Raw genomic sequence first — 27,863 nt, forward strand, 5'->3', positions numbered from 1 at the left:
GTGTGTGTGTGTGTGTGTGTGTGTGTGTGTGTGTGTGTGTGTGTGTGTGTGTGTGTGTGTGTGTGTGTGTGTGTGTGTGTGTGTGTCGGCACAGATAAAAAGAAAATGTGATGAAGGTGGGCAAGGACCACCACCGCCTCACAGCAAGCTGCTCATTCCCCAGCCTGATTGCCCGAGCCGTATCCAGCGTGGATGTGGTTGTGCGGCAGGCTAACGGCGCGTAAGCAGGGGGGCTCCATGGCTCTGTGGCAGTGAGAAGAGGAGGAAAGAAGGAGGAAAAAAAGGAGGAGGGGCTGTGGTGAGCTGGTGGGCTTCCTCTGCCTCACAGACACATTTTATTGACTTGCTAATTGGATGAGGCACTCGGAGGAGAGGATGCAGTGACCGAGAGGAGCTGCTCTCCAGAGGAGGCATACATGCAGAAGAAAGCATTGCTTGGGTTGTGGAAATCGGGCTACTTTATCCCTCTTTCCTTTTTTCTTTTTTCTTTTTTTTTTTTTTTTAGCTTTTCTCGAGACATAACAACAGATGTTTTTTCAGCATCTCTCAGTGACCCTCGCACTGTGCATACATAATTTTATGCATGACATTGTCGATCGGAGGCTCCAGCTGCCAGACGCTTCGTGACAAGTGAATGATTTCCATTTTGTTGTTCCCCTTTCACCTGTTTTCATCTTCAGTTGGAGCTCTTTTCTGTCAGCCTTGTTTGATGTGCCATTTGATATGAATGGTAATCCGGCGGCAGGATGATTTCTTCGTCAGATCAAATGTGCACGAAGCCGTGAATGGATACTCTTCAGTGGGGAGAGAAAAAAAAGAAGGTATGATATGAGCAAAAGCCGAGACAAATATTGTAGTAGGGTGGCATTATACAGCTAGTATTAATATTAGCCCTATTCAAGAAATGGATCAGTCATGAATGTATAGACTGTTGCATAATTCCAGGCTGAAATCTGAGGCAGGGACACCTACTCTGTGGAAAGATATACCTTATTTAGATCCATCCATGTGTCTCTGTGTCAGATTTGCTCTGAATAAATGAATTTAAGAAGGAAAGCAAGGCAGAGAGGGAGAAGGATTATGAATGAATCAGTGGTAGAGACCAGTAGTAGTGGTGTGCATTGAAGAGGATTAATGGAGGCATTTTAAAAAAAAAAACAGTCTAGACTTGTTTCACCAGTGGGTCAGCCTTCTGAATATATTCCATAAATTTGCAATTCAAGTGTTCCTCTATTTTTTATTACTGACTTCCTGTTTTTATTAAGGTTTTAAGAGCAAACTTGGACTACTGTCAAGTGCATTAGCCCGACATCAGCCAAAATCTGCCACACATCATTTGATCAGATCTGTATTTGATTTTGTTTTTTCTTCTGGTCTTCAGTCTCATCCTGGTTGCCATGACCGAGGTGTGCAGGTCTTTTGAGGTCAGAGAGCAGGTGTCATTGCACTGAGGTCTGCTGTCCCAATGAGCAAAGCGGCCAACCCACAGAGACGCACCACCTACCTCATATCCCTCACTCTGGTGAAGGTTGAGGCTTTGCCAGAGGATGTAGCAGGAAGCCAGACGGAGGCTCTTCCAGAGGGGGAAGGGAGCCCTAAGAAGGAGGAAGAGGAGGAGAAGGAGGAGCTGAACATTACTCCTGACAGGGAGGAAGAACCTGTGTGTTTGGAAGTGGCAGAAAAAGAAAACACAGAAGTAAAAGAGGAAGTGGAACAGGTGCGGGTCAAGTATGGCAGCCCTAGTGAGAACAGAGGGAAGCCTGAGAGGAGGGATGGACACCAAAAAGACACTGTATCGGTTGGTAAGAGCAAAGACGCTTCTTTTGAACACCCACCTGTCAAGCAAATGGTTAAAGTATACGGAGGAACTACCACAGAGGGAACTGCGCGCAGAGAGGGACCTCGCTCAGATGCCTTGCGCCCTAAGACTGAGCTCTACCGGGAGCCCCCCATGCTCTTCTTAAAGGGTGAAAATGGAGCGGACTTGAGCGGTCGTTCACGTTGCAGCCTCCCCTTTTCTGTCCCATCACAGGTCAGCCCACGTCCTGAAGTCTTGATGAGATCCCACGCAGGAGGTAACTCTGCATGGAGGGAGTTCAGAGAGACCAACACAACAACCTTGTATCACTCTGCAAAGACTTTGGACAGAAGGGATAACCGCTTTGGGGACCAGTCCCCCTTAACAGCAGCTACAACCATGGGGCCTTATAGGGCGTCCTGGGCCGACAGCGATGGCAGGGGGGCGCTCATCCGTCCCGGAGCTCCCGTCAGTGGAGGATATTCAGGCATAATGACCCGGGACAGCCCTCAGGGGGAGAGATTTAAGACAGTTTCCGTTTCCTTATCCGCTACCGACATGTCCAGGGCTCAGAGAAAGCCCACAAGTCGTACCCTGGACAACAGCGACCTACATTGCCTCTCCGAGGACCTGAAGAAGGGAAAGGAGGGACAGGGAGGAACAATCCACCGTGCTCCTCCTCCTCCCCCTCGTGATCGTAAGATGCTCAAGTTCATTAGTGGGATTTTTACCAAAAGTGCAGGCGTGCCAGCCGGCGTCAACACTCCACCTCCGCTGTATCCACCTGTGGAGAGAGGTTCGAGTGAGGAGGAAGGTAAGGCAACCTCATGAATCTACTATCTCTTCATACAAATGCAAATGAAGGCTGTAAACCAGGGGTGTCAAACTCAAATACACAATGGGCCAAAATTCAAAACTGAAACAAAGTCGCGGGCTAACGTTAATATTTATTGAAATATATTTATTCCTCCAGATATAAGAATGAATCTTTTCTTATGGACTCAAACACGTTTGCTGAAAAACTGAATATGGAACAAGCAAAGCTTAATACTAAACAATATATATATTAGCTGTATAATACCAGTAGGCCAGCTCTAATAGTAATTTGGTATGGCTTCGCGGGCCAAATGTAATTAGTCTGCAGGCCAAATCTGGCCCGCGGGCCAGAGTTTGACACCTATGCTGTAAACAGTAGCACACCAGCACCCCTTTATTTGACAGTCTCACTCTTCTGGACTCTTTTGACAGACCCAGACCTAAATTAACACGTGCTTAAGAATCAGAGTTTGTTGTACATGGCGAACAATATGAATGAGATCTCTGGTGTAAAAGTGGCAACAACAAAAAAATCATTTCAGATATATTTTGTTTCACCCAACAGCAGTCCCTTGGGAGGAAAAAAATTAGCCAATTAAGATGATTAGTTTATTCTGTGTAATTAAGTAGGGTCCCGTATTTATTACCCATGTATATTGCCTTCTCTGGAGTTTGTGTGGAGCTAAACCCCTCAAAAAAACAAAACCGCCCCCTCTTAGTTATGCTCGAATGCGCTCGCTTATTTATTCACACGTTTAATTTATGTGAAGCACTTGGTGAAAGTTCCACGCAGACACAAGTATAGTGGAAAAAAATGCATTATCATTACTTTAGTTTGGCTTAACGATTTGTGTGAAACATCTTCTGTAATTGTTTCCTTTGCATGTTTCTCTGGGGAAATAGAAGACTTGTGTAAATAAAATAAAAAATAAAAAAAGCTAACATGAACATGTGGTACCTTTACAAGTGAGCTTTGTCACTATTGTTGTATTGCATGGTAGGTAACACCCGAAGGGCTAGAAATGTTCCAGTTACTTAAAGCTAATAGGTAACTTTTCCTATTTAGTGAGATCAGATGAAACAATTCCACTTATTCGTGGGCTCTTGGTGTATTTGAGATTAGTTTTAGGGTGGAATAATAATAAATATGTAGTCATAAACATATGAGGTGATCATGGGAGATAAGATTAGAAATGAGTGCATCAGAGGGGCAGCTCAGGTTGAGCAGTTTGGAGACAAAGTTAGAGAGGAAGGCTGAGATGGTTTTGACATGTGCAGAGGAGGGATAGTGGATAGTGCACTGCACAAAGGATGTTGAATACGGAGCTGCTAGGAGCATGAGGAAAAGAATAAGATCACAGAGAAGATTCGTGGATGCAGTGAAGGGAGGACATGCATAGGGTTGGTGTGACAGAGGAGGATGCTAGGGGTACGGAGATGAAGCAGATTATTCGCTGTGGCGACCTCTAAAGGGAGTAGCTAGAAGAAGAAGAAGAAGAAGAAGAAGAAGAAGAAGAAGAAGAAGAAGAAGCAATCATAATAACATCTGAGGAAATAGCATACCTTTGAGAATTTATAAGAATTACAACGAAAAGCAAATAATGATGTTTTTGTATCTGGACATAGAAAATAAATACCTGAGTGTTTTTCTATGGATGAAGAGTATTTGTTTTTAAGGTTAAGTGGTATATGTCCTTTCAATATTCAATTACTCTTTCACGGCACAAGTGGGAAAAACACAGCTACAGTAATGAATTTGTGCTGCTAATAGAAAACTTGCTGTCCAAAAACTGGTAAAAATGAACAATTTTGATAGTTATTGCAACCATTTCACATTTTTATTCGCTGTTCTCTTTGTGTTTAGCGGTTTTGGACCTTAGAAGCAATTTAAATATATCACCTTGTTTTATTGACCAATCATCTATTTAAGATGGTAATAGATGATGAAAACAAGCTTGTTGGTAATCATTAGATTTGCAGTGTAAAAAGTAAATGTCAAGTTAATATCTTAGTTAAAAATAGAAGCTGGATCTGATGTAGGCCTGCAGGATATCTGATGGAGAGGTGATTAGAATATCAGGTCACTGTGAATTTATAAACCTATGGCAAGAGGGGGGAAATTACAGCAAACTTTCTTAGAGAAGGGGAAGAGATTCAAAGAGATTTTTAAAGTAAGAGTGTTTCAAATGTGTACAAGCTGTTCCTCTTTGGTAAAGCTGAGGCCATCACAGCAGTAAATAGCAAAGATGGGGTTTTTTCATGTGAAAATGCTGTCATGTGTCTTGAGTGCTTTGACTCTATGTTTGGGATATCAAACAAACAGAAATGTGTTCAGTGTTCATGATGCAACTCTATCAATTTTTCATTTTTTTTCTTTCTTTAAAAAAAAATCTTTGACAGGGTGTGTAGGATTTGGAGTAAGCCCTGAATAATTTGTCGGGAGTAAGTGGGACATGAATAATTAAGGTTTGGGATACACAGAGCTGTGTTCATCGGCGGAGCGAGGGGAGCGGGTCCCCGCCACTTCCTGCTCTGTGCGTGGAGTTAATCAGCCTTCAAATGCAGTCCATTCATTTGTCAGCGTTATGTTGTGTCATGATGAGTCTGTAATTGCAGCTTAAAATGTCAGCGTTCTGCTGGCGGACAAACTCGGTGATTTTGATGCAGAAAATATTGGCCAACACCGGCAGAATGTGAGATGCGCGCAGTTTCGTGTTTTCAGGTGGACATCACGTCTCCATGCCTCTCACACACGTCGCTGTATCCAAGAGAGACCGTTTATCGTATAGAGACCCAGGCTTGGATGGAGGCTTCTGGAAAATGGAGTTGCCATGGCAACAGCAAGCCGCGAGAGGTGCTATTTGGTCTGTGGTGTGACGCTCTTGATGGAGGGGAGTGTGGGTGCAGGTGGGGGGGATTGCCCAAAGATGGGGACGAGGGAGAGTGGAGTCGGTTTAAAGTTAGTATCTGTGTCCCCGTGGAACCAGGACGACGCTGCAGCTCACTCCACCCAGCTCAGCGTGACCTGCCAGCTTCAGAGAGTGCGCGCGCGCGTGTGTGCGTGTGCAAGAAATGTCTGTGTCATTGTCTCTGGTGAGACAGTTTCCTCATCACTGTACATCTGTAAGCACTATCGCATTGTTTTTGCCCCCGCTGATGGGGATTTGTGTTGTTCCTTCAGCTTCATATTTGCACATGTGTCCTCTGTGGCTCTGTCTGTCTGTCTGCCCCTCTTTTTCTCTCTTTTTCAATGTCCATTCACCGACATCTTTCTGTCAAAGATAAAACAAAGGAAAATTCAGCCATAAAACCAGATCCAGAGCCTGTTCGCTACAAAGATATGCTTTATTTATAATGCAGCGCATAAAGGCATTTAAAGGGTAAAAGAAAAGCTGCAGATAATAATAAAATTGTAAATGAATTAAAGTTTTTAAAAATCTCTTTGTTTTAAAGAATTCTTTTGGCTGCCAATTCCTCAGCCCATGGGGATATATATATATATATGTGTGTATATATATAGATAGATAGATAGATAGATAGATAGATAGATAGATAGATAGATAGATAGATAGATAGATAGATAGATAGATAGATAGATAGATAGATAGATAGATAGATCTATCTCACTGGTATAAAGCCTGAAACTAGTTGAGGTTATTATATAATATTCCTGCTGAATCTTGCATTTCTTTCAAGACAAATGTTGCAGCTCAGATTAAGTGACTTGTGATTTATACTTCTGTAGAGTCTGGAAAAGAAATATATCCATGACCTCAGAATTAAATTAAAGGCTGAGCTACAGAGGAACAAAAATAAGAATAAGAATACATTTTAACAGTTGCCTTGGTACTCTACCTCCCACACTAATACTGCTGTCTGTGCTGCTGGTAAAGAGTTTTTATCATGTAATTTGTCCACTCTACAAAATATTATTTCAGCCTGTGACTGTAGGTTACACTGAGTGATAGAATTACACAGTACAGGATTTGGTATTATGATGACAGTTAACCAATGTACTAGGTACATTTGGCCATACTCTCGCCATCATTTATCACCGTGACAGTTTTTAATAATTCTCAGTCATCATAGTTGACTGAGAATTAATGTTCATAATGTTCTGGTGATGTTCATATCGCTAAGAGGCAGTGACAGGAAAGCAACACAAACAGCTGTTTTTGCAGGGTCTAGTCATTCCACAAAGTGTGGTTAATGTAGCAAATATATTGTTAAAAATGCAATGAAAGAAGGTGTGTTGTGTATGAAAGTTTTTCACAGACAGTTCCTTCAGGAATGAAATATAGGATGGGAGGTAAATAGTGACTCAAATAGCCACTGTCATAACCGAGGTATGCAGAAGAGCATCTCAAATCTTGAAGCAGATGGGCTACAGCAGCAGAAGAACACACCTGGTGCCAATCCTGTCAGCTAAGAACAGGGAATTGAGATTATAATTCACAGTGGCTCATCAACATTTTGAACAAAAATAGATGCCTAGTAACTAAGTAGTAACTAAGTGAACACATTTTCTGTACAATAACAACGTTAACAGACGGAGGATTTAGTGCGCTCATCTCTAGAGTCCGACGTCTGCCGCAAGTTTAAAATGATGCTGATTATGAGTTAGCTATCATAAAGAGACATTTACTTTCTGTCTCCTCTCCTCCTCTAAACTGATTTCAACAAACTGTGTACACCCAGAGTCAGCCCTCAAGATTGTTTTCATACAAGGAAAATCTCCAGTGCAGTAAATCTGTGTGTTCCTTGAGTCCAGTGTTAGAGGATTACTCAACAAAACATTATTTCGCAGAATGCTGCATGAGCATACGTGTTTCTACAAATAATTCTGAAACACTGTGACTTATATTTGACTCAAATCTTAACCCACTTTAGGTTATTTGACTTTCTTATGCAAACGATCTTCCATCACAAGCCTTTTGAATCAGGTTTCATCTTCTCGATACCACAGAGCACCGAGTGGCATACTCGGTCTTGTTTCAGTTGACACTGACTTCTATAAAATTCATGAAATGAGGGGAACTGCACAGGGAATAAAATGAATTATCTCACTCCAGCTGGCTCATATCTCTTTTCTTTTTCTTCTTTTAGTCTTCGAGGGTGAATAAAAGAATTAATGGCTCGTTAAGGTTGGTTTTGCCAGTTAACCACAGTAAGAGGGAGAAAAGAAGGTGGTTTAACAATGTTAGGGTAAAGTAAAGATACCTGCCATGCTGGCTAACTCGTATAGACTTGCCCATTTGTACACTTGATTTAATTTTCTGGGTGCTCACAGTTGGGGGAGTGACAGCCTCTTTGAGCTCAGAGGGTGGATGGGGGCGCTTGAACATTAATGCTGCTCACTGTGTTGGATCCACAGATAGTTAGGCCAAACCTGGCCAGCAATCATACTACTGCTAAGTGTTTTTGGGACATTGTGTGTGTTTTAGAAACTCAAGGTTTATTATTATAGTTTTCTGCTTTATCCTGACTCTGAACTGAATCCAGTGACTGTTTTAGACCGTAACAATGCTGGAGACACTTAAAGTCATATTTTTATTTTTTATTTTTTTATTTCAAATGAGGCTAACTAACTGTGGTTTTCACTCATCATCAAAAGCAACTTCATGGTTGCTAAGTCTGCTGTAAAATGTTACCAAGGGTTGAATTGTTGTGTTAAAGGGTTGAGTAGAGCTATTTTGCATAAAAATAGCAAGAATATGTTTAAATATAAATCTATATTTTAAGTCAAATTATTTATTTAGGGGGCAGTACAGTAATGCAGTGGTTAGCATCACCTCACAACAAGAAGGTCTTGGCTTTGAATCCATCAGCCAGCCGAGTGCTCCCTCTGCGTGGAGTCTAAATGTTTTCTCCGAAGACTCCGGCTTCCTCTCGCGATCCAGAATGTTAGGTTTACCAACGACTCTAAATTAGCCATGGGCGTGAATATGAGCGGTACTGGTTGCCTCCATGATCTCTCCATGATAACCGTGTGACATACTGCCAGCCTGTCCACGGTGTACCCTGCCTCTTGCCCGATGACAGCTAGGATAGGCTCCAGCCCCCATGCAACCCTGACTTGGGTAAGATAAAGGTCAGGGGTGGATGAATAATGTATTTATACTAAATCCTACCGAACTGACTCCAGATCAGCACATACACCCCTATAAAAACTATCAACTTAGAATATTGGGCCTGTTTTTAGGCTAGTTTTTATTAGTCACTGGGCTGCCTGCGTCTCACACAAACCCCTCAAAAATGAATGTGAGGAGCAATACCACCCAAAATAGCACATAGACTCAAAGCAGAGGAATACCCAAGTGCTTTATGTCCTATATCACGTTATATATATTTGTTTGTTTTTGTTCCTGTGTTTCAACTCAACTTTTCACCGATGAATCCCGTCTTCCCCTGTTTTTGCTCCGAACGTTTGCCCTCAGTTGTATGCACCAGCAGTCAAGAATGGACGATGAGCCAAACTGTGCAAGAGCTACATCTGGTAAGCAGGAGACTATAGTTTTTACAAATCAGTTTGTGGATTTAATATTGAATTTATCATTTCTCTCTCTGTCTCTGCTCTTCAGGGTGTTTTGGGTGGTCTGTGCAGTGGGAAGTCTGCTCTGGTCCACAGACATTTAACTGGAAGTTACCTCCCACTGGAGAACTCAGAAGGTTGGTTTAACATCTCCACCCATTAAGAGCAGAGCTTTGTGAATTCAGTTCAGATTGATTTGGTTTAACTTATATAGTTGACAACAACAGTCATCTCAACTCTAAAATGTAAGGTAAAGGCTGAACACTATTAAAGTCAGATCTCCGACAAGCGACACCTGAGTCTCCTCCAGCAGATGGATGCTGGCTGTTTCTGATTTAGATGATCCAGGATCATTCTTTTAATCACTTTAATCACAATTTTAGTGCTGTAAATATCAAATGAGTTATTATGTAAAAGCTTTAAAAACATTTGTTTGTTCCAATATTTGCCAGGACGCCAGTATATTAAGGATGTGCTAGTTGATGGTCAGAGCCATCTGCTGATAATCAGAGAAGAGACAGAACTCCCGGATCCTCAGGTGGGTGGAGAATCGAGCTGAACTTGTTTGAGGGCTTATTTTTAATAAGAGTAAGTATTTCTTCCCTCTTGTACTTTTTGACTGCTATTATTTTTCCCTTTTGTTAGTTTGCAAGTTGGGTGGACGCAGTAATCTTGGTCTTCAGTTTGGAAAATGAGGCCAGCTTCCAGGAAGTTTACAAAATCTATCACCAGCTTGCAATCCATCGGCCCGTAACTGAGATCGCTTTCATAGTCGTCGGCACTCAGGGTAAGATGCTCACGCTCAGCATCTGTGCTTCCTTTATAATGAACTCTCGTTGTAGTTGGGTGATTTTTGCTTATTCCAGATAAGATCAGCAACACCAACCCCAGAGTGATAGATGATGCCAGGGCCAGACAGCTCTGCTCAGACGTGCGGCGCTGCACTTACTATGAAACCTGTGCGACGTACGGCCTCAATGTGAACAGAGTCTTCACGGATGGTATGTACGTCCGTCATATCCAGAACCATATGGTGTGTGGTGCTGTAGAGGATGGACAAATATGAATTTTATTGGGGACTAATGTTTCATTTTTTAATTTAACTTCTGGGTTTGTTTGTTTGTTTTTTGCCACAGCTGCTCAGAAGATCATGGCAGCTAAGAAACAAGCTGCCCTACTGGCTTCTTGTAAATCTCTTCCCAATTCTCCCAGCCACTCTGGAGGCTCCACCCCAGTCTCCGGTGTCTTTCCAGGACAGGTAAAACCAGCACCTTACCTGTTGTCCATAAGAAGCAGCTTTTGTTACTCTATTTTCTGTATTTCATTTTGCTGTCAGGCTATTTTTAAAGTGTGCATGCTGTTGTATCAGGCTTAGCTATTTGCTCCTTCTGCTCAATTATCACTTCATCTCCTCCGTCCTCCTCCTGTTCCTGTTTTTTTCCCTCTCTCTCCCTCTCTTTAGGCGAGTAACGGTGGGCAGAGCAGCGACTACTCGTCCTCACTTCCCTCCACTCCTGTGATCAGTCACAAAGAGATTGGCAGAACACTGAGAGGGGAGAAGCAGGACGGTACTACACCTGTCTTGGTCCGTAGCGTCCGAAGACGCACCACGAGATTTGCGGTAAACTTTACTCAGTGCAAGCTCCAATCATGCTTAGAGACCCTTTTGCATTTTTACTGTCAATCTTCTTTCCTCCACTTTTTTTCTTACTCCAAGCCAACCCTTCGGTAGGTTTCCATGTTTAGAAAATGAGCTGTAAACACTTGGCAGGACAAACCAAACCCAATGCAGGAACATACTTGTGGTCTTAAGTTATATAATACAGACAGCTAATTAAGCTGAAGTGACCCTACATTAACTACAGCGTGCTAAATTATCAGCTAACTGTAGGCACAAGCTGCGTCCAGTGATGCAAAATAATTCCAGTAAAATTGTTTTCCTCATCAAAGCTGAAGCACTGACTTCTTCGTTTTTCTGTTTGTGGAATTAAGAAATTCAGGTAACTATGCAGCAAATTATTACTTGACATCGGCTCGGTCACATTGGAAAAGCTTAGTGGTTCAAAATATAATTTTGATGATGCTGAAAGTTTGTTGCATGCTTTAGATAAGTACTGGGCAAAAGTCTTGAGCCATTCCTCATTTCCTTATATTTTGCTTCCAAGTAGCCAGGATTTGTAGCAGTTGCTTTGAGTAATAGTTCTCCAGGGTTTCTGAAGTTTTTCTCAAGGGATTTTCAGAGAAATGTGTTTTTTGTTTGTTTTTTGACACTTTCTTAGTACATATTTTAAACTTATCTTTAGCCACTTTGTTACTAACAAGCTGTTTCAAAAAAGTAATGATCCCAAACACACAATGGATCACCATCATTCAGAGCCCAGACCTGAACATTATTAAAGTAGTGTGAGCTCAAACTGACAGACAACAAAACAAAAGGCAGCCAACATCCAACGGGGAGCTTTTAATGTCCGTCAAGAAGCCTGGAGAACTATTCCTGAAGACTACTTATAGAAATTAGAAGAAAACTTGCCTAAGAGAGTTTAAACTGTGCTAAAGAATACATATCATGCCATACCATATTTCCATTTATGTTTGTATATCACTGCATCTTTTTCTCATTTTCCACCCTTTATTTTGAAATATAGAGACATGAGGGATGGCTGAACACTTTTCCACATCATTGCAATAATATAGAGCAGAGTAATATAGAGATAGGTGGGGCTAACAGTCAAAGACAATACACTGGCAGAGACATGTTGTCATGTTCCTGGGTCTGTTGACCCAGCGTTTTAAGTTTTAGTTTATTTGGATGTTGTTTATGTTTAAGTTCATTAGATTAGCGAAGTTCATTTGGTTATTAGACTCCTTGTGTTTTCTTCCCCTGTATTTAAGTTTCCCTCACCCTTTGTGTTTCATGCTGCGTGTCTTATGTTATCAAGTTTGTATTATCATGTCTGTCTCATGTTTCCTGTTTTATTTTGAAGGAGTCGTGTGTTCTTTGTTCATTGTATGTTTCAATATATGTTTCACTTCCCCTGTCCTGTCATTAGGCTCATGTCAGTCAGCTGTTCCTCCATGTGTTCACACTTCCCCTAATCACCTCCTGTGTATTTAAGTCCTCTGTTTTCAGTGTCTCATTGTCAGGTCGTCTGTTGTCCACGCCATGCTTCCCATCCCATCCCATCCCATCCCATCCCATCCCATCCCATGCCATGCCATGCCATGCCATGCTTCCAAGTTTCATGTCTAGGTTTTTCTTGTTGTTTGTTTAGTTCTCCCAGTTTAGGTTAATGTTAGTTTTACTTTAGTTTGCCTTGCCCTTTGTTTGTACCTTTTTTACCAGCCATGTTAAATGACTTGCTTTTTGTTAACATTCAAGTTTTGTTCCCTGTTCCTTGGAGTCTGCATTTTGGGTCCACTCTTCACAATATATACAGTCTGCCTCCACCAGACTCTGACACATGTACTGTAATATCCATTACAAACATTGCATATTTGTAATGTCTATTATGTCTATAATGTAATTATAATATTATATTCACTTGGGGTTTTGTTGAATGCTGTGAAAATTCAGCCTTATGGGAAAAACAATCTGAAATGTCATTAAAAACCTGCATTAACAAATATTTGCATCACCTTGGAGACCTACTCATCTGGCTGACTCAACATTTGAATCTAATAATTAATGCTTATGTTTAATCACATGGATCATACTGGCTTTTAAGCTGCTAAATGCACCACATATATAGAAATCCTTCACTCATTTTGTCAGTGTTTTTTTTACACTGGGCAGGCAGTTTATTCAGAGGATTATCAGAACAGCAGCCTCCTGTGTCTGGGGCTGAAGTTGATTATAGTGAACCAGAAGAGTAAAGCTGTGGGTCAGAAAAGCTAAACAGTGGTCTTACAGACGCCATACAGATGAGGAAAACTACAGAATTAGGGTGGTAATTCTCTCTGCGTTTATTGCTATAAGTGACCAGAGCTGTAAGCATTTGATTAGACACTTGCATAAAAATACAGATTAATGCAGCTTCATGTAAAGCTACAGACAATTATTCTGAACCAGTTGCTATAAATACACACTTATAAGCCAGCTTTTACAGCCAGCAGAAACTTTCCAGCAGAAGCTCTGGGAAATATAAATTAAAATCAGCAGTAAGCTGCCCATTCCTGCCTGATGCAGTTATTGTCCATCCTTCCCTTCCTTTAGGGCCGGAGAGGCAGCGACTCAAACAGAAGGAGCGCAGACTTTAAGGGCGATCTGGGCAGCGGGCGCTCCATTCCCATCAAACAGGTAGGGCACCGATTTGCACTTGATACAGAAACAAATATGATGTATCAGATGACCCTCAGCAGAGGACATCTCACCAGCAGTCACTTCAGACGTGTGAAGCCAATTTCATCGTGTGGCGTGATGAAGTGCTGTGAGCTCCCATTCTGCCCTGATGAATAGTTAGTGGGTGTTTTTGGCAGCCAGCTTTCATTATGCTGCCGTAATATGTGAAATGAACAGAGGTGGGACCAAGTCATTGTTTTGCAAGTCTCAAGTAAGTCTCAAGTCTTTATCCTCAAGTCTCAAGTCAAGTCTCAAGTAATGTCAGGCAAGTCAGAGTCGAGTCTCAAGTCACTGGTGTAAAAGTCCGAGTCAAGTCACAAGTCTGAAACTTTGAATTTCAAGTCCTTTCGAGTCTTTAAAAAAAAAAAACGAAAAAATAATGTTGCAGTTATGCTAAATGTAAATATTAGACCATGTAATTTTTTAATCTGTGTTTTTCTCAACACATGACAAAATAGTGAACTTAGAAAATATTGTAACGTTCACAAGAACCAGACGGTTGGGGTCTCAGTTTGTCCGTTTATTCGGCACATAAGCCAGCGGGTTGTTAACTCAGGGGGAAGCGCTCTCGAACTACACCTCTCTTCAGCCTGGCACACACACAGAACAACCAGGTCCCCCCACCCCTTCCTGTACACCACCCTCACTACTTCCTGCAGCCCAACCAAACATGAATCTTAAAGGAACAACAACAGTGTGCAGAGAAAACCAACATGTCACTGTCCAGTAACACTTAACCATCGTTACACTGCCCCCCCAGCAATAAGTTCCTCGTCCCCGAGGGAACGACACAGTCTCTGAGGCGGGGCGGTAGCCTACGTTCCCTCCTTGACCTCCTGAGCCCCTGAGGAGGACGCGGAGCTTCGGGGCTTTGGGGTGAAGAGTCCGAGGGGGGGGAACGCAGCCCCGGTCGGGGGCCCCTCTGAGCAGGGTCATGGACGCTCTGTACACGTCCCTCTGGAAAGGAGGGGAGGGACTGTCCTCTGTAGGGGTCCATCCGGTCTCTGTGCAGCGCTACTATCCTCCCCCTAGGAGGCAACTGCACCCTGTAAACAACCTCCCCCACTCGCTCTAGGACACTGCAAGGCCCCACCCAGCTGCTATCCAGTTTAGGACACCGTCCCTTCTTCCTCTTTGGGCTGTAGACCCACACCAGCTCCCCAGCACGGAAGTGCCTCCCTTTAGTGGTGATGTCGTAATTCCTCTTTTGGCGCAGGCCTGCCTTCGCCAGCTGCTCTCGGGCGTAGGAATGTGCAGAATCCAGCCGGTCCTGCAGCTTCCTTGCGTAGTCCCGGCCCGGTGGTGCCTCTGGCGCGTCCGGGGGTTTCCCAAAAGCCAACTCTGCAGGAGTTCTCAGCTCTCTCCCTAACATGAGCAGGGCAGGCGTACATTGGGTGGAGTCCTGCACTGCCGACCTGTAGGCCATGAGGGTAAGGGGAAGATGGTAATCCCAGTCCCGTTGGTGTTCTGAGGTAAGGATGGCTAGCTGCTGGGCCAGCGTCCTGTTAAACCTTTCCACCAGCCCATCGCTTTGGGGGTGAAGTGGGGTGGTGCGGGTTTTCTTAGTCCCAAGGCGGTCACACATGGCAGCAAATACCTTGGACTCAAAGTTACGCCCCTGGTCACTGTGGAGGGTCTCTGCTGTTCCAAAGCGGCTGAACATCCCCTCCACTAATACATCAGCGACCGTCTCAGCCTCCTGATCTGGGATGGCGTATGCTTCCGGCCACTTGGTAAAATAGTCCATGGCCACAAGAACATAGCGGTTTCCTCTGTCTGTGCGAGGAAATGGGCCCATGACGTCCACAGCTACTCGCTCCATTGGGGCTCCTGCTGGTTGCTGCTGAAGCTGAGCCCGGGACTGGTCTTGTGGCCCTTTGTGTGAGGAACATGCATCACAGCTGCGGCAAAAGTCCTCCACATCCCTCCGCTGTTGACCCCAGTAATAGCCCTGGCGGAGGCGGCGAAGAGTCTTGGAGACCCCAAAGTGGCCAGAGCCAGTGCTCCCATGGCAGGCTCCCAGCACAGCTGACCTCAGCGACCTTGGCACCACAACCTGCCACCTCTCCTCCCCCGTGGCAGGATCCTTCCAGGCACGCTCCAACACCCCCTCCTTCAGCCTGAGAGCTGCAAACTTGGCCCACAGCCCCCTGGTACAGATGGAAAACCCAGTGACCTCATCCCAAAGGGGTTGCTCCCCCTTCTCCAGCCACTGCAGGACCGGCAGCAGGTCTGTGTCTTGTTCCTGCCGTGCCCTCCACTCCGCTGCATCCACCACCAGAAGAACCCTGCAGGCGAGCTGTGCTGCTCCGTCTATTGTCGTGAGTTCCCGCTCTATTTCCTCTCGCTTCTCACAGTAACGGCAGCCAGCTGCAGCACATGGGCGGCGAGAGAGGGCATCTGCGTTAGAATGGTGCGTCCCTGCTCTGTGCTCCACGGTGAAATTGAAGGCTTGGAGCTCCTCCAGCCAGCGAGCCACCTGTCCCTCTGGCTCCCTGAAAGACATCAGCCACTGAAGGGCAGCATGATCAGTTCTGACAACAAATGCTGTGCCGCACAGGTAGTATTTAAAGTGTCTCACCCCCGCCACCACAGCCAACAGCTCTCGTCGTGTGACACAGTAGCGCCGCTCGCTCCTGTTCAGGACCCGGCTGAAGTACGCCACCACCTTCTCCCCTTCCGGTCCAACCTGCGACAACACCGCTCCCAGCCCCACATTACTTGCGTCAGTGTCCAGGACAAAAGGCAGGGCGGGGTCAGGGGGGGCAAGGACTGGGGACTCTGTCAGCGATCTGCGGAGGGTGTCGAACGCCTGCTGACAGTCCTGGGTCCAGATGAAGTCACGGTCCTTCTGCAGCAGGTGGAAGAGTGGTGCGGCTATGGAGGAAAAGCCCTTCACAAACCTCCTGTAATAAGACGCCAGTCCTAGGAAGCTTTTGAGCTGTTTCTGGTCTGCTGGTGTGGGCCACTCGGTAATGGTGTGAATTTTTTCCTCCAAAGTGCTGATGCCCTCACGACCCAGCTTGTGGCCCAGAAACTCCACCTCCCTCCTCATGAAGTGGCACTTGTCGGGATGCAGCTTCAGGCCTGCAGCCGCCACCCTCTCCAACACTTGTCTCAGGGCATCCAGGGCAGCATCAAAGGAGCTCCCGTGCACTAGAAGATCATCCAGGTAAACCAGACACCGTTGCCGTGGGACGCCAGCCAGCACACTGTCCATGAGCCTCTCGAAGGTCGCAGGAGCGTTGCAAAGGCCAAAACTCAGGACTTTGAACTGCCATAGTCCCCTGTTAGTGCAGAAGGCTGTCTTCGGTCTGGATTCCGGGGACAGTGGCACCTGCCAGTAGCCACTCCGCAGGTCCAGGGTGGAAAACCAGGAGGACCCGGCTACTAAGTCGAGGGACTCATCAATCCTGGGAAGGGGGTAAGAGTCTTTCTTCGTCACTTTGTTGAGTGGTCTGTAGTCCACACAGAAACGCATCCTAGGACTTTTTTTCTTAGGCACCATCACCACCGCGGAGGCCCACGGGCTATCAGATGGTTCTATGATGCCCGCCTTCATCATTTCACACAGCTCCCTGTCTGCAGCCTCCTGATGAGCCAGGGGCAGGCGGCGGGGGCGCACTTTAATAGGCTGGGCATCCCCGGTCTCAATGACGTGCTCTACCAAGTGTGTCAAGCCAACATCACTTTCTTTCAGGGCAAAAATGTCACTAAACTCTTTTAGTACCTGCCATAGACTCTCTTGCTGCTGTGGAGTCAGCCCCTCACAGTTCTTTGACCAGATACTCCTCACTGCTGAGAGCCTCTCCTCCTCCTCCTCCTCCTCCGCTCGCTGTTCTGCTGGCGGGTCTGCAGGGGTCTCTGCGGTGGAGATGGACGCCGCGGCAGATGCTGTGCAGACCGGGGGAGGAATAAGCGGCACCTTCTTCCCATCAGGGAGTACGAGGAGGCCTTTGCCTAAGTCCAGTACACCACCAATGGCTCGTAAAAAATCCAGCCCAAGGATGCAGGCGTCCTGCACGTCAGCCACCCAGGCAGCATAAGACACACCGAGGTCCCCCACCTTGAACTGGAACACTCCCTTCCCTCTCATTGGGGCCAGATCACCAGTCACAGTCTTAAGTTGCACGTTAGTCGGTTGTACAGCAGCTCCGGTTGGGACAATATCGGGTCGGACCAGCGTTGCATTGGATCCCGTGTCCAGCAGGGCCGTACAGGACACCCCCGCAATCGTCACTGGAACATGGCAAAAGCCGCCAACCTGGGTCCAGCCCACAGTGATGGCCGCACCGGGTGGAGGTGGCGGTGGTGTGGGGATGTCGTTCTCCCAGGCCCGTGTACTCCCGCCTACACGGGCCCGTGGGCGTTTCCCTGAACCGCTGCAAGCTTGGGGCACTGCCTGATGAGGTGTCCGACTTGTCCACATCCCCAGCAGCTCTGAGGTCGGCGGTGTGGGCCAGCCCGAGGGGAAGGCGACTGCAGCGAAGCTGTCTGCACCAAACTGCACAGGCCCGCTGGCGTCTCCATCTGTTCCACAGGTGCTGACACAGCCCTCACCACGTGTGCGTCGTCAGCGCCCCCAGAGGATCCTGCAAGCATCTCCCTCTCCAACGCTAGCTCCAGGGCTGCACTGAGTGTGGCCGGCCGAGCAAGCTGAGTTTGCATGCGGAGCTCTTTAGGGCTCAGGGCCTGCAGGAACTGGTCCCGAGCTAACTCCGCCTGCACTGATGGTGGCATGCTGTCATACGCCCTCCGGCAAAGGCACTCGACTTCATGGGCCAAAATGCGGAGGGGCTCACCTGGCAATCTGCGTCTGTTGTGGAACTCCGACCTCAGCAGCACTGGTTGGTTATACTGCCCGAAGCGCCTCTGAAGTGCTCCGACCAGAGCATTATAATCTCCCCTCTGCTCCTTGGTCAGCAGCAGCAGGCATGCAGCTGCATCCTCACACAGGCACAAAGCCAATTGGAGAGCTTAATGTTCCTCAGACCAGCCAGCTGCAACAGCTAACAGCTCGAACTGTGCGATAAACACTTCCCATGGCGTCTTGCCGCTGAACTTAGGCGTTTTTATATTCGCTGCAGCTTGCTGGGCGCCGCCATGTTTGTTTACATCACGTGACGGCGCGCCAAGCGAGGTCGACTCCTTCCCGCCGGAATCGCGGCCGCTGTGCGAACAGTTCCCGAGCCTAGTCAAACCTGGAGAAAATCCAGCCTCGGCAGACAGCCGCAGCGCCGTTTCCCTCACTCCATGGGCGGGCGAGCGCGGACGAACCTCCCTCTCCTCCGTCTCCTTCTTAATCCTGCCCGGCAACATCCTCGTCTCGTAACGGCAAGCGTCGCCGGCAACAGGGTCTCGGGCGTTCTGGGGTTCTTTTTTCTTTCTTCACTTCTGACACCAATGTAACGTTCACAAGAACCAGACGGTTGGGGTCTCAGTTTGTCCGTTTATTCGGCACATAAGCCAGCGGGTTGTTAACTCAGGGGGAAGCGCTCTCGAACTACACCTCTCTTCAGCCTGGCACACAGACAGAACAACCAGGTCCCCCCACCCCTTCCTGTACACCACCCTCACTACTTCCTGCAGCCCAACCAAACATGAATCTTAAAGGAACAACAACAGTGTGCAGAGAAAACCAACATGTCACTGTCCAGTAACACTTAACCATCGTTACAATATACACAAATTGTGAAATTGCACCTCTTTAAAATGCAGCTCAATTAAACCTAGCTCCAAGAATAATTTTCACCGACAGTTCTGAGATAAGCTGCATGTTATTCTTGGATGCGGTTGTAGGACCGGCTTTAAAATCGCATGACAAAAATATCATACATATTAAAAAAAACTGAATCACCAACGTAGCCTGGAAAACATTTGCTAGTTAGATGAAGTCAGCTATCTCATCGTAGCATATTTATATGCATATTTATAATCATACGGTTCTTGGAGTGAGTGCACACACTCATGAAGTTTAGTAACTTCCGGTCACTGCAACAAGCCCAGGTACAGTTTACCGACGGATGGGTGCAGGACCTTGAAATGCACCGTGTAGAACGAAAGACCATCGTACGTATCATAAGTTTACCAGTCTCACAAATTGTCGTCATAAATACACATTCATTAACCGTTTATTAATATAACCTTTGAGCTCAACGGTAATTACTTAGTAGTGGAAATAATTTCTGGTACCCATCACAGAAATGTAGCAGTGACAATAATATTGTATGCTGTAATCGTACTGGGCAATTAGTGATACAAAAAACCTGTTTTATCCTGTGAATAAAAGTATATGTTTTTGTCAATGTACCATAATAACAGAAGCGAAACGCAATATTGTGTCAGGACAATTCACTATTTATGCACAATAAATAAAGGAGCATAGCGCGACAATTTCTGTTCAGCGCCAGACTTGCTTGTAACCTATATCACCAATTATGTTAAGAAAAATGACGCATTAACTACAACAGCAGACTGACCTTTGTGGAAATGCTTGGAGCAGACTAACCTGTGAGCTGGAGTGTTCTAGGACGTTATATTTGATCTTTGAATGGCTGCAATCCAGACCATCCGTCGCCTCTTTGTTACTTTGGAAACATGGCTCGAACAATTTCTCTTCAACGACGTAATCCGATAACAACCGATCTCTTTACCCGTCGGCTTCCCGTGGCTGTCATGCGACCGGCTATTGCAGTTAATAATACAACAGCTTCTTGACATTTTTGTGTTTCTTTTTATCGCTGTGTGACTGATTTCAATTGAAAGCCTGCATGCGCTAGTACCGCTTGCCACGAGTTCCCAGAATCCTTTGCGGTTCTACCCGTGAATGACGTCACATTTTCAATCTCTATATAATATGCATGTTAAATTTTATATTTGGGGTAAAATATCAAGTCTTTTCAAGTAAACCGGTTCAAGTCCAATTCAAGTCCCAAGTCATTGGTGTAAAAGTCCAAGTCAAGTCACAAGTCTTACAACATTTTTTCAAGTCAAGTCTAAAGTCATAAAATTAATGACTCGAGTCTGACTCGAGTCCAAGTCATGTGACTCGAGTCCACACCTCTGGAAATGAACACTTGAGACATTAGCAATAAATTGACAGTCTTCTGTGTTGTCGCCTCTGTAAGGGCATCTTGCTGAAGCGCAGTGGGAACTCGCTCAACAAAGAGTGGAAGAAGAAGTATGTGACATTGTCCAATGATGGCATACTGTCCTATCACTCCAGTGTCAATGTGAGTCGGCGTGTTAACAGAGCGCTCCAGAGCATTATGCTGCTGAAAGCACGACTGATGTTTGATGGTAATGGCTGATGTCTGGTTTGGCAGGACTACATGCTGAATGCCCCCGGGAAAGAGATGGACCTGCTGCGAGTGACAGTGAAGGTGCCGGGAAAGCGGCCGCCTCGCGCCATCCCTGCCTGCGCCCCCCCAGCTGGGCTTAACGGACGGGTCAAAGACGTTCAAGGAGCTGAGGGTAAAGATGTTCTCTATGGTACACAAAAGAGGGAAAAATCTTTAGACGTCTCACAATAGCTAAACCTTATATACCGTATATTTAAATAAACCTCGTGTAAATTAATTATGTCATCTAAAGTTACTGTGATATTGAACAGATTTTGGTCTGGCTAATCTAAGAAGCTCAAGATTTTAAATCTCCATGCTGGTACTTTTCTCTGTGGAGCTGATAAGATGAAATATTTTACCTGATGACCTTTTTCTATTAGAGACAGTGATAAAAAAAAAATGTAGATATGTAGAAAAGAAGGCTGCAGAACTGCTTTGTACGTATTGTTCTTGGTATTTTAAGACGGTTGTAAATGGAGGGGTCAAGCATTTGTGCAAACGGGGGGAAATTGCAGCAGGCTGTGAAACCTCTGCAAGACTACAAAACAGCATCATAAGGAATTTTGCAAGTGCTTTAAGAGTGTGTGGGGAAACTAAATCAGTAATGCATGCAAGTGTCAGAAAGCGTCACTGTTTGTTTTCACATTTAGTGTTTGACTAAATTGCTTTATTATTAAGTATGTGGTTGTTTATATGGTTGCTACTCTTCCTGTAGTCCCAATGAGTGCAAGCAGTCTCCTGCAAGTTGAGGAGATGGAGGGGCTGGGTGGTGCTCTGTTCCTGAGGGGTAACAGAGGTGTGCAGCGATGTCCTTCCACACTATCTAACCACGCTCAAAGCATTGGTGAGTATGGGACTAAAAACATGTAAGACAGTGAAATTTCTGAAATGTAACAAAAACAAAATGTTATTGAAAATGTTTCAAAACTACGAAGACAGCGTGGCTGTGATCTTTGAGCCCTCACTGCATGGGTTCAGCAACACTTCACAGCACACTGTCATTAACGTCGCCTCCACAAATGCAAGAAAAATCTTTACTTTGCAGAGAAAGAAAAACATTCTTTAAAAAAAATTAGGAAGGCTGTCACCTTTTCAGGCCACAAGCTCATTTAGGCTAGACTGAGAAAAAGTAGGAAACTATTCTGTGGACCATCCAGTCACAATTTGAAATTATTTTTGGGTGGCATGGTTACCGCATCCTCCCAGCAACAGAGAAGAGGGACCATCCAGCTTGGTATCAGCATACAGTCCAGAAGCCAGCATCCATAAAGGCGTGGCACGATATTTGTGCATTTGGCCTGAAAGACGTACAAAGGGTTTGTTCCCATGCAGATGATGTCATTTTCGGGAAATGTCTTGCTTTTTTTTTTCAGCGTGACAAAACATTCCTCACCATCTGCAGCTGTGTGGCTCCACAGCAAAAGAGCTCAGGTGCCGCCTGCAGTATTGAAAGCGAATTTAACAATATGAAAAGAAAAACATGACAAATGAGGCCCTGAAATATTGAGCAGCTGAAATAGTATTTTGAGCTAGGATGGGAAAATATTTCTCTTTTAAAACAACAACAACATTTGTTTCACTTAGTTCTCATAAGCCCAGAGTTGATGCAACACAGTGGTAAACATGTCCCTGCACCAACCTTTTAAAAAGGTGTTGCTGATATCAAATTTAAAATGAGCACCTATTAAAAAAAACAACATAGAAAAACCTTAAAATCTCTCAGTTTCAGCATTTGATTTTTTTTTTTTTTACTATTTCCACCAATTTGTGAATGATTGCATTCTGTGTATAAGTCATACAGTGTCCTGCTTTTTCGGAAACAGGGTTGTAGTAATTTTACGTTTGTTATCCTGTCTGCTCGTTACAAGACTCTGCAGTTGAGGGCATCTCGAGCTCTTCCTCTACCAAAGACGTAGGTTCTGCCTCCCCTGTCACGGACAGAAAAAAGCATCGCAGAAAGAAGAGCATGAATCAGAAAGGAGATGCCACCGCCGGCCAAGCAGATGGTAAATGATTACAAGCTTCAAATATGTTTTCATAGGCACCGATCGGGATGTTTCTAATGATATTTGCAGCTTTACTACACATGACGAAGACTTTGTGTTTTTCGCTGATATTTTCTCTCTTCTCTTATGCAGCTAAGCGCAAAATGTGGAAACTCAAAAGCTTTGGTAGCTTAAGAAACGTAAGCAAGACAGGTAATATAAATCAGCTGCGCTGCCTCCACACATGCCAGGCTATCACATTAAGAGTCAAGCTTCTAATTTAAAATATTGACAATTAATCAATTAAATCCTGCAGATCAGCAGCATAAAACTAAACCTTGCTTATGCACAACTGTGATCCTGAAGTGATGTTAATAACCTACTGCTCAAATTTCTGCATCCAGAAATCATTAAAAAAAAAAAAATCTGAGCTCTGTGTTATTGTCTTTCTTGTCTCAGACGAGGATAACTTTGACTTCCTCGTTGTGTCGAGCACTGGTCAGACGTGGCATTTTGAAGCACAAAGTGTGGAAGAGAGGGACTCCTGGGTCCAAGCCATCGAGAACCAGATCCTGGCCAGCCTGCAGCTGTGTGAAAGCAGCAAAAACAAGGCAAGAAACGACAGGAAAACATTCACTCTCTGACACACAGCAATCTAGTTTTTCATTCATTCATTTTATTGCCAGTGACAAATGGTAAATATTACAGACTTCCTGCAGATAAAAAGCTCCTTGAGAAAAAACAAGAACAGTGATTTTTTTTTTAAAGATCCACCCTAAGTTGTTTTTTTTTTTCTTTCTGTTACTGTCAGTACAATGACTGCGGTCATTCATCACTTTTTTCTTTGCAGAAATAGATTTAAACAGGAGAGTTCATACAAGTTCATTTATTCTGGTTACTGTTTGCCTCTCACAGGCTCGAAGGAACAGCCAGAGTGATGCAGTGGCTCTGCAGGCGATACGCAATGCAAAGGGCAACAACTTCTGTGTGGACTGTGACGCTCCCAGTAAGTCATGCTTGCCTATTTCATCCCTAATTTGACTGCTCTGTTTGCTTTCACGTTTGGAAGTTTTAATCAGAGCCGAGACCTCTTTTGTTGTTGGTGTAAGAAGCTGCATAGAGCGAGGAGAAAATAATTTGCTGCGGACTTGAACTTCTTTGTGTTCGGACTCTAGAACAAATGTGGACAATCACCGTGGAAAATGGGTATGACCCTCCTCCATCTGACAGTCTGAAAATAGCTTTCCGTGCCTTAGAGCGTTCAAAGCGGGGTACTTTTAACTTTTAAATTGGTATTTAGCATATTTGAAAACAGTCATTCATCCGCATGCTATGAGATAAGACAATGGAGTGTGAATGCAAATATTTTTACTGTATGTGCCTTTGTGTGGTATTTTTCACATCCCACACGTACCACATTTTTCATATGATCTCTGTATTGTTTGAGGGCCAGATAAAGAATTTTGATGACTTATCAGATCTAAATTAAATTTAATGCTGAGGTTTTTTTTATGCTGATTTCTCAGACTCTTCTGTTGTGCACCATGGCCGATCGGGCGCATTTTAGTGGCACGCAGCCAAATGAAATTGGTAGACTGTCAGTTTCAAATGAAGTTAATTTGTTGTGTGCACGCTCCCTCTTCAAGATCCGACCTGGGCCAGTCTGAATCTGGGCGCTCTCATATGCATCGAGTGTTCCGGCATCCACAGAAACCTGGGGACTCACCTGTCACGGGTTCGCTCTCTGGCGCTGGATGATTTGCCACGAGAGCTGACGCTGGTTCTCAGTGCTATCGGCAACCACATGGTCAACAGTATATGGGAGGCACGCACAATGGGCCACCGTAAACCAGCACCCGATGCTACACGGTAAGGACAAATCATCTTTATATATATATATATATATATATATATATACACAAGTTTTCTTTTTTTACAGTATGGACACATGAGCTGTGCAGCTCTTTCTCTGAGTCCACTGGAAAGTCCAGTGCTGTCATCTGTCAGCTGTAAATGCTGATGACTCACTTGTTTCTCTGTCCTTGTCTAGAGAGGAGCGGGAATCGTGGATAAGAGCCAAATACGAGCAGAAACTGTTTGTGGCGCCGTTGCCTCCTCCTACGAGCGAGGGCCCAGACATCACTCTATCTGGCCGTCTTCTGTTGGCAGTGATGGAGCACAATCTCCCCAAGCTGCTGCTACTTTTGGCCCACTGCACTAAGGAGGACATTAATGCCCCTCTCAGCCTGGCACGCTCCTCCCGGTCGCTCTTAGCTCTGCGGCTGCCCGCTTCCCCCCTGCACGCTGCCTGTCAGCAGGCTGATGTGGTGATGACGCAGCTTCTAATTTGGGTTTGTTTCCCTTTGTCTCTCTTTTTTTTATCTTACACTGGTCCAGCTACGAAGCAGGTATTCTCAAAAATATATAGGGATGTTGCTGCAGTGGAGGTACTTGGTTAGGTAATGATTATAAATTTCTTCATCACAGCAAACCATTTTGTAGAGCTGTGCAAAAATGGTAAAATTACCTCCTCTGAGTCGTTCACTCAGCAAAGAACAAAAGTGGTCTAAATAGATGACTCAGCAGACAACTGAAGGTGATCTAAATGTCTGAAAGGTACAAAAGCTCTCTTAATCGCACCTTTCTGACATCATTTAGGGCAATCCTGTTCAGGCTTAACTTTTTTCCTACACATTCTAAAACTTCCTTGAAGTGTGGAGGATGGGATTATTACATAATCTAATCCACTTTGCTTTCTTCTCTTTTCCCGCCTGCAGTATGGCTGCGATGTTCGGTATCGGGATGCTCAAGGCCAGACAGCGTTGGCTCTGGCTCACAGCGCTGGCAGCCAAGAGTGTGTCGACATCTTGCTCCAGCACGGATGCCCGAACGAGCCGCCCCCATCCGTCGCCGCGACAGTCGGTTTCGCAGCGGCAGCCACATCCAGCTTCCCTGTTGCCATGACACCAAGCCTGACGGTTGCCACGACACTCAAGATCTCGCACAAGAGCGGCGGCACAAGCTTGAGTTACAGCACCTCCAGAAGAGCAGTGTCATAACCGAAATGTGGTGTGGCATAAAGCCTGTGCGTCAGAGTGTGTTAGAGTATATGTTTGTGTGTGTGAGTTTGTCACTTTACCCTCATAGTGTCATTGCGCGTCCACACAGGCCAGCGGGACTGATGGACATGTTGCCAGATGTTGCACTCGTAGAGCCAGATGAGGTTCTAAAAGGTGTCTGTGTGTGTATCAGGAGTGTAAACTGTGAATCACACAGCCACATGCAATCTGCTTGAACGATTTAACCAAAAAAAAAGGCAAAGTCTTCTCATTACGCTTTACAAGTGACGGTAAGGTAAAAGGAATACGACATCCTCTGCCTCTGCATTCAGGTTTAAAGGAATGTATTTATCCTGTATGGAGGACTGAAAGTGCCAAAATAAAAATAAGCGCATAAATGACAAAATGTATATAGATGAAATACAATTAAAATTATATTAAAATTAATATAAGCAAAGGTTAATTTATAAAATGTGACAGGCTGATATAGCATCTTCAGTTCTTCAATGATCTCCCTAGGCAGTTTTTTCTGTTGTCAGACTGGCATTTATTAACCAATTGACAAAAAGCTGATCCCACTTTAACTGAGGCAATTGTAGAAATAAATACAAAATAAGGGAAATATACAGAAATAAATAGAAGGGGGATTAGGTTGCAAAGGGAAAAAATGTAAAATAAATAAAATTTAAATTTATTTATTTAAATGTATTCTTACTTTTTTTTATTTTGGCACTTATAGTCCTCCATAGTTATATCAGATTGTATGATTCACGTTTCAGAATGCAGTCAGTGTTCAACTTTATTCTCCACTCCATTAAAAATGGCCTCAAAGAAGCTTATCAGAGTATCTCCAGGCCAGACGTAAAGAGCTGCAATAAATTTTAAGATTTGAGGGGCATCTTGAATTTCTAGCGTTAAAGATCGCAACAGTTTTTCATTTGGACTGTGAATGTGTGTTTATGCTTAACACAGCTGCTAATTCAGCTCATAAACGATGTGTAAGCCGACATGAAAAAGGGAGGGCTGTTTTAGAGATAAACAGAGTACGTGTATAGAAAAGCATTGATAAAATACTATGATTCTAAAAAAAAAAAAAAAGCCTAATTTTCCAGAGTGTTATTGTATGATTTGTACAGTTGGTTATGTGTATAAAAATCCAAGGGTTACTCTGTTCAGAGATTTACTGTACAGCGCCCCGGCCCAGTTATTCTTTGATAACCGCCTGATTAACTCTTTGACATCCAAAACGGGAGGTTTTTATGTTACATTTGTATCGGTGTGTCTGACATAAATAATGTATAGGATGTATGCATTATGACTCCAGCAGTAGCTCATTATCAAGGCGAGTGTAAAACTAGATGTGCAAATGAACAAGTGAAATGCCTTGATTTTGGTCGAATGTAGAGAAAAAAAAACAGATAAGTTAACTGTTTTAAAATACTAACATGTTTTTCCAGATAATGCTGTTTTTGGTGGACTGTCAGGGTGTTTTGTTTTTTATTCCTGCTGTGTCTAATAGAAAGGGAAAGTAGGGTTTGCCAGATGCAGATGTAGGCTCTCATCTACAAAACCTGGATTTTGAACGATTCGATATTTGTAAACATGCACCAGAGGAATGTTCCCCGATTTAATAGCTTTTTTTAACGGCATAAAAACATCTCTCCTGCGGTACTGTACGTATAAACTTGTGTTTATCTGAAGGCTCAGCTGACTATACATGTCTGTGATTTAAACATCTTCTTCCATTTGTATTCCATTTGTATTTTTTTACTCATGCAATGATTCACAGAGTATTCATTATTAATACACTAAGGCTACTGCCCAAGCTGTGGTGTTTTTGCTTAGAGTTGTGTGTGTGTGTGTGTGTGTGTGTGTGTGTGTGTGTGTGTGTGTGTGTGTGTGTGTGTGTGTGTGTGTGTGTGTGTGTGTGTGTGTGTGTGTGTGTGTGTGTTCAGATTTGGGTTATTGACTTATTTTGTCCCCTTATTAAT

The 27,863-nt window shown here is 44.5% G+C and overlaps 1 protein-coding gene across 1 annotated transcript; it reads left to right on the plus strand.

Moving 5' to 3' along the window:
• On the plus strand, window positions 1-27,851 carry LOC146669786 (arf-GAP with GTPase, ANK repeat and PH domain-containing protein 1-like). Its single transcript, XM_085406358.1, has 20 exons — window positions 1-821; window positions 1,382-2,612; window positions 9,052-9,110; window positions 9,196-9,283; window positions 9,599-9,684; window positions 9,792-9,933; window positions 10,013-10,147; window positions 10,283-10,404; window positions 10,609-10,767; window positions 13,360-13,443; window positions 20,613-20,717; window positions 20,811-20,958; window positions 21,544-21,672; window positions 22,697-22,834; window positions 22,967-23,026; window positions 23,273-23,424; window positions 23,729-23,819; window positions 24,460-24,682; window positions 24,864-25,164; window positions 25,591-27,851. Exons 2-20 carry the CDS (start codon window positions 1,466-1,468, stop codon window positions 25,870-25,872), a joined length of 3,651 nt encoding a protein of 1,216 aa, XP_085262484.1. The 5' UTR covers window positions 1-821; window positions 1,382-1,465; the 3' UTR covers window positions 25,873-27,851.
• The last annotated feature ends 12 nt before the right edge of the window (window positions 27,852-27,863 follow it).

Source organism: Rhamphochromis longiceps, linkage group LG5, assembly GCF_057381845.1.
Source record: "Rhamphochromis longiceps isolate RC_006_pf linkage group LG5, R_longiceps_female_GT1.1, whole genome shotgun sequence".
Lineage (NCBI taxonomy): Eukaryota > Metazoa > Chordata > Actinopteri > Cichliformes > Cichlidae > Rhamphochromis > Rhamphochromis longiceps.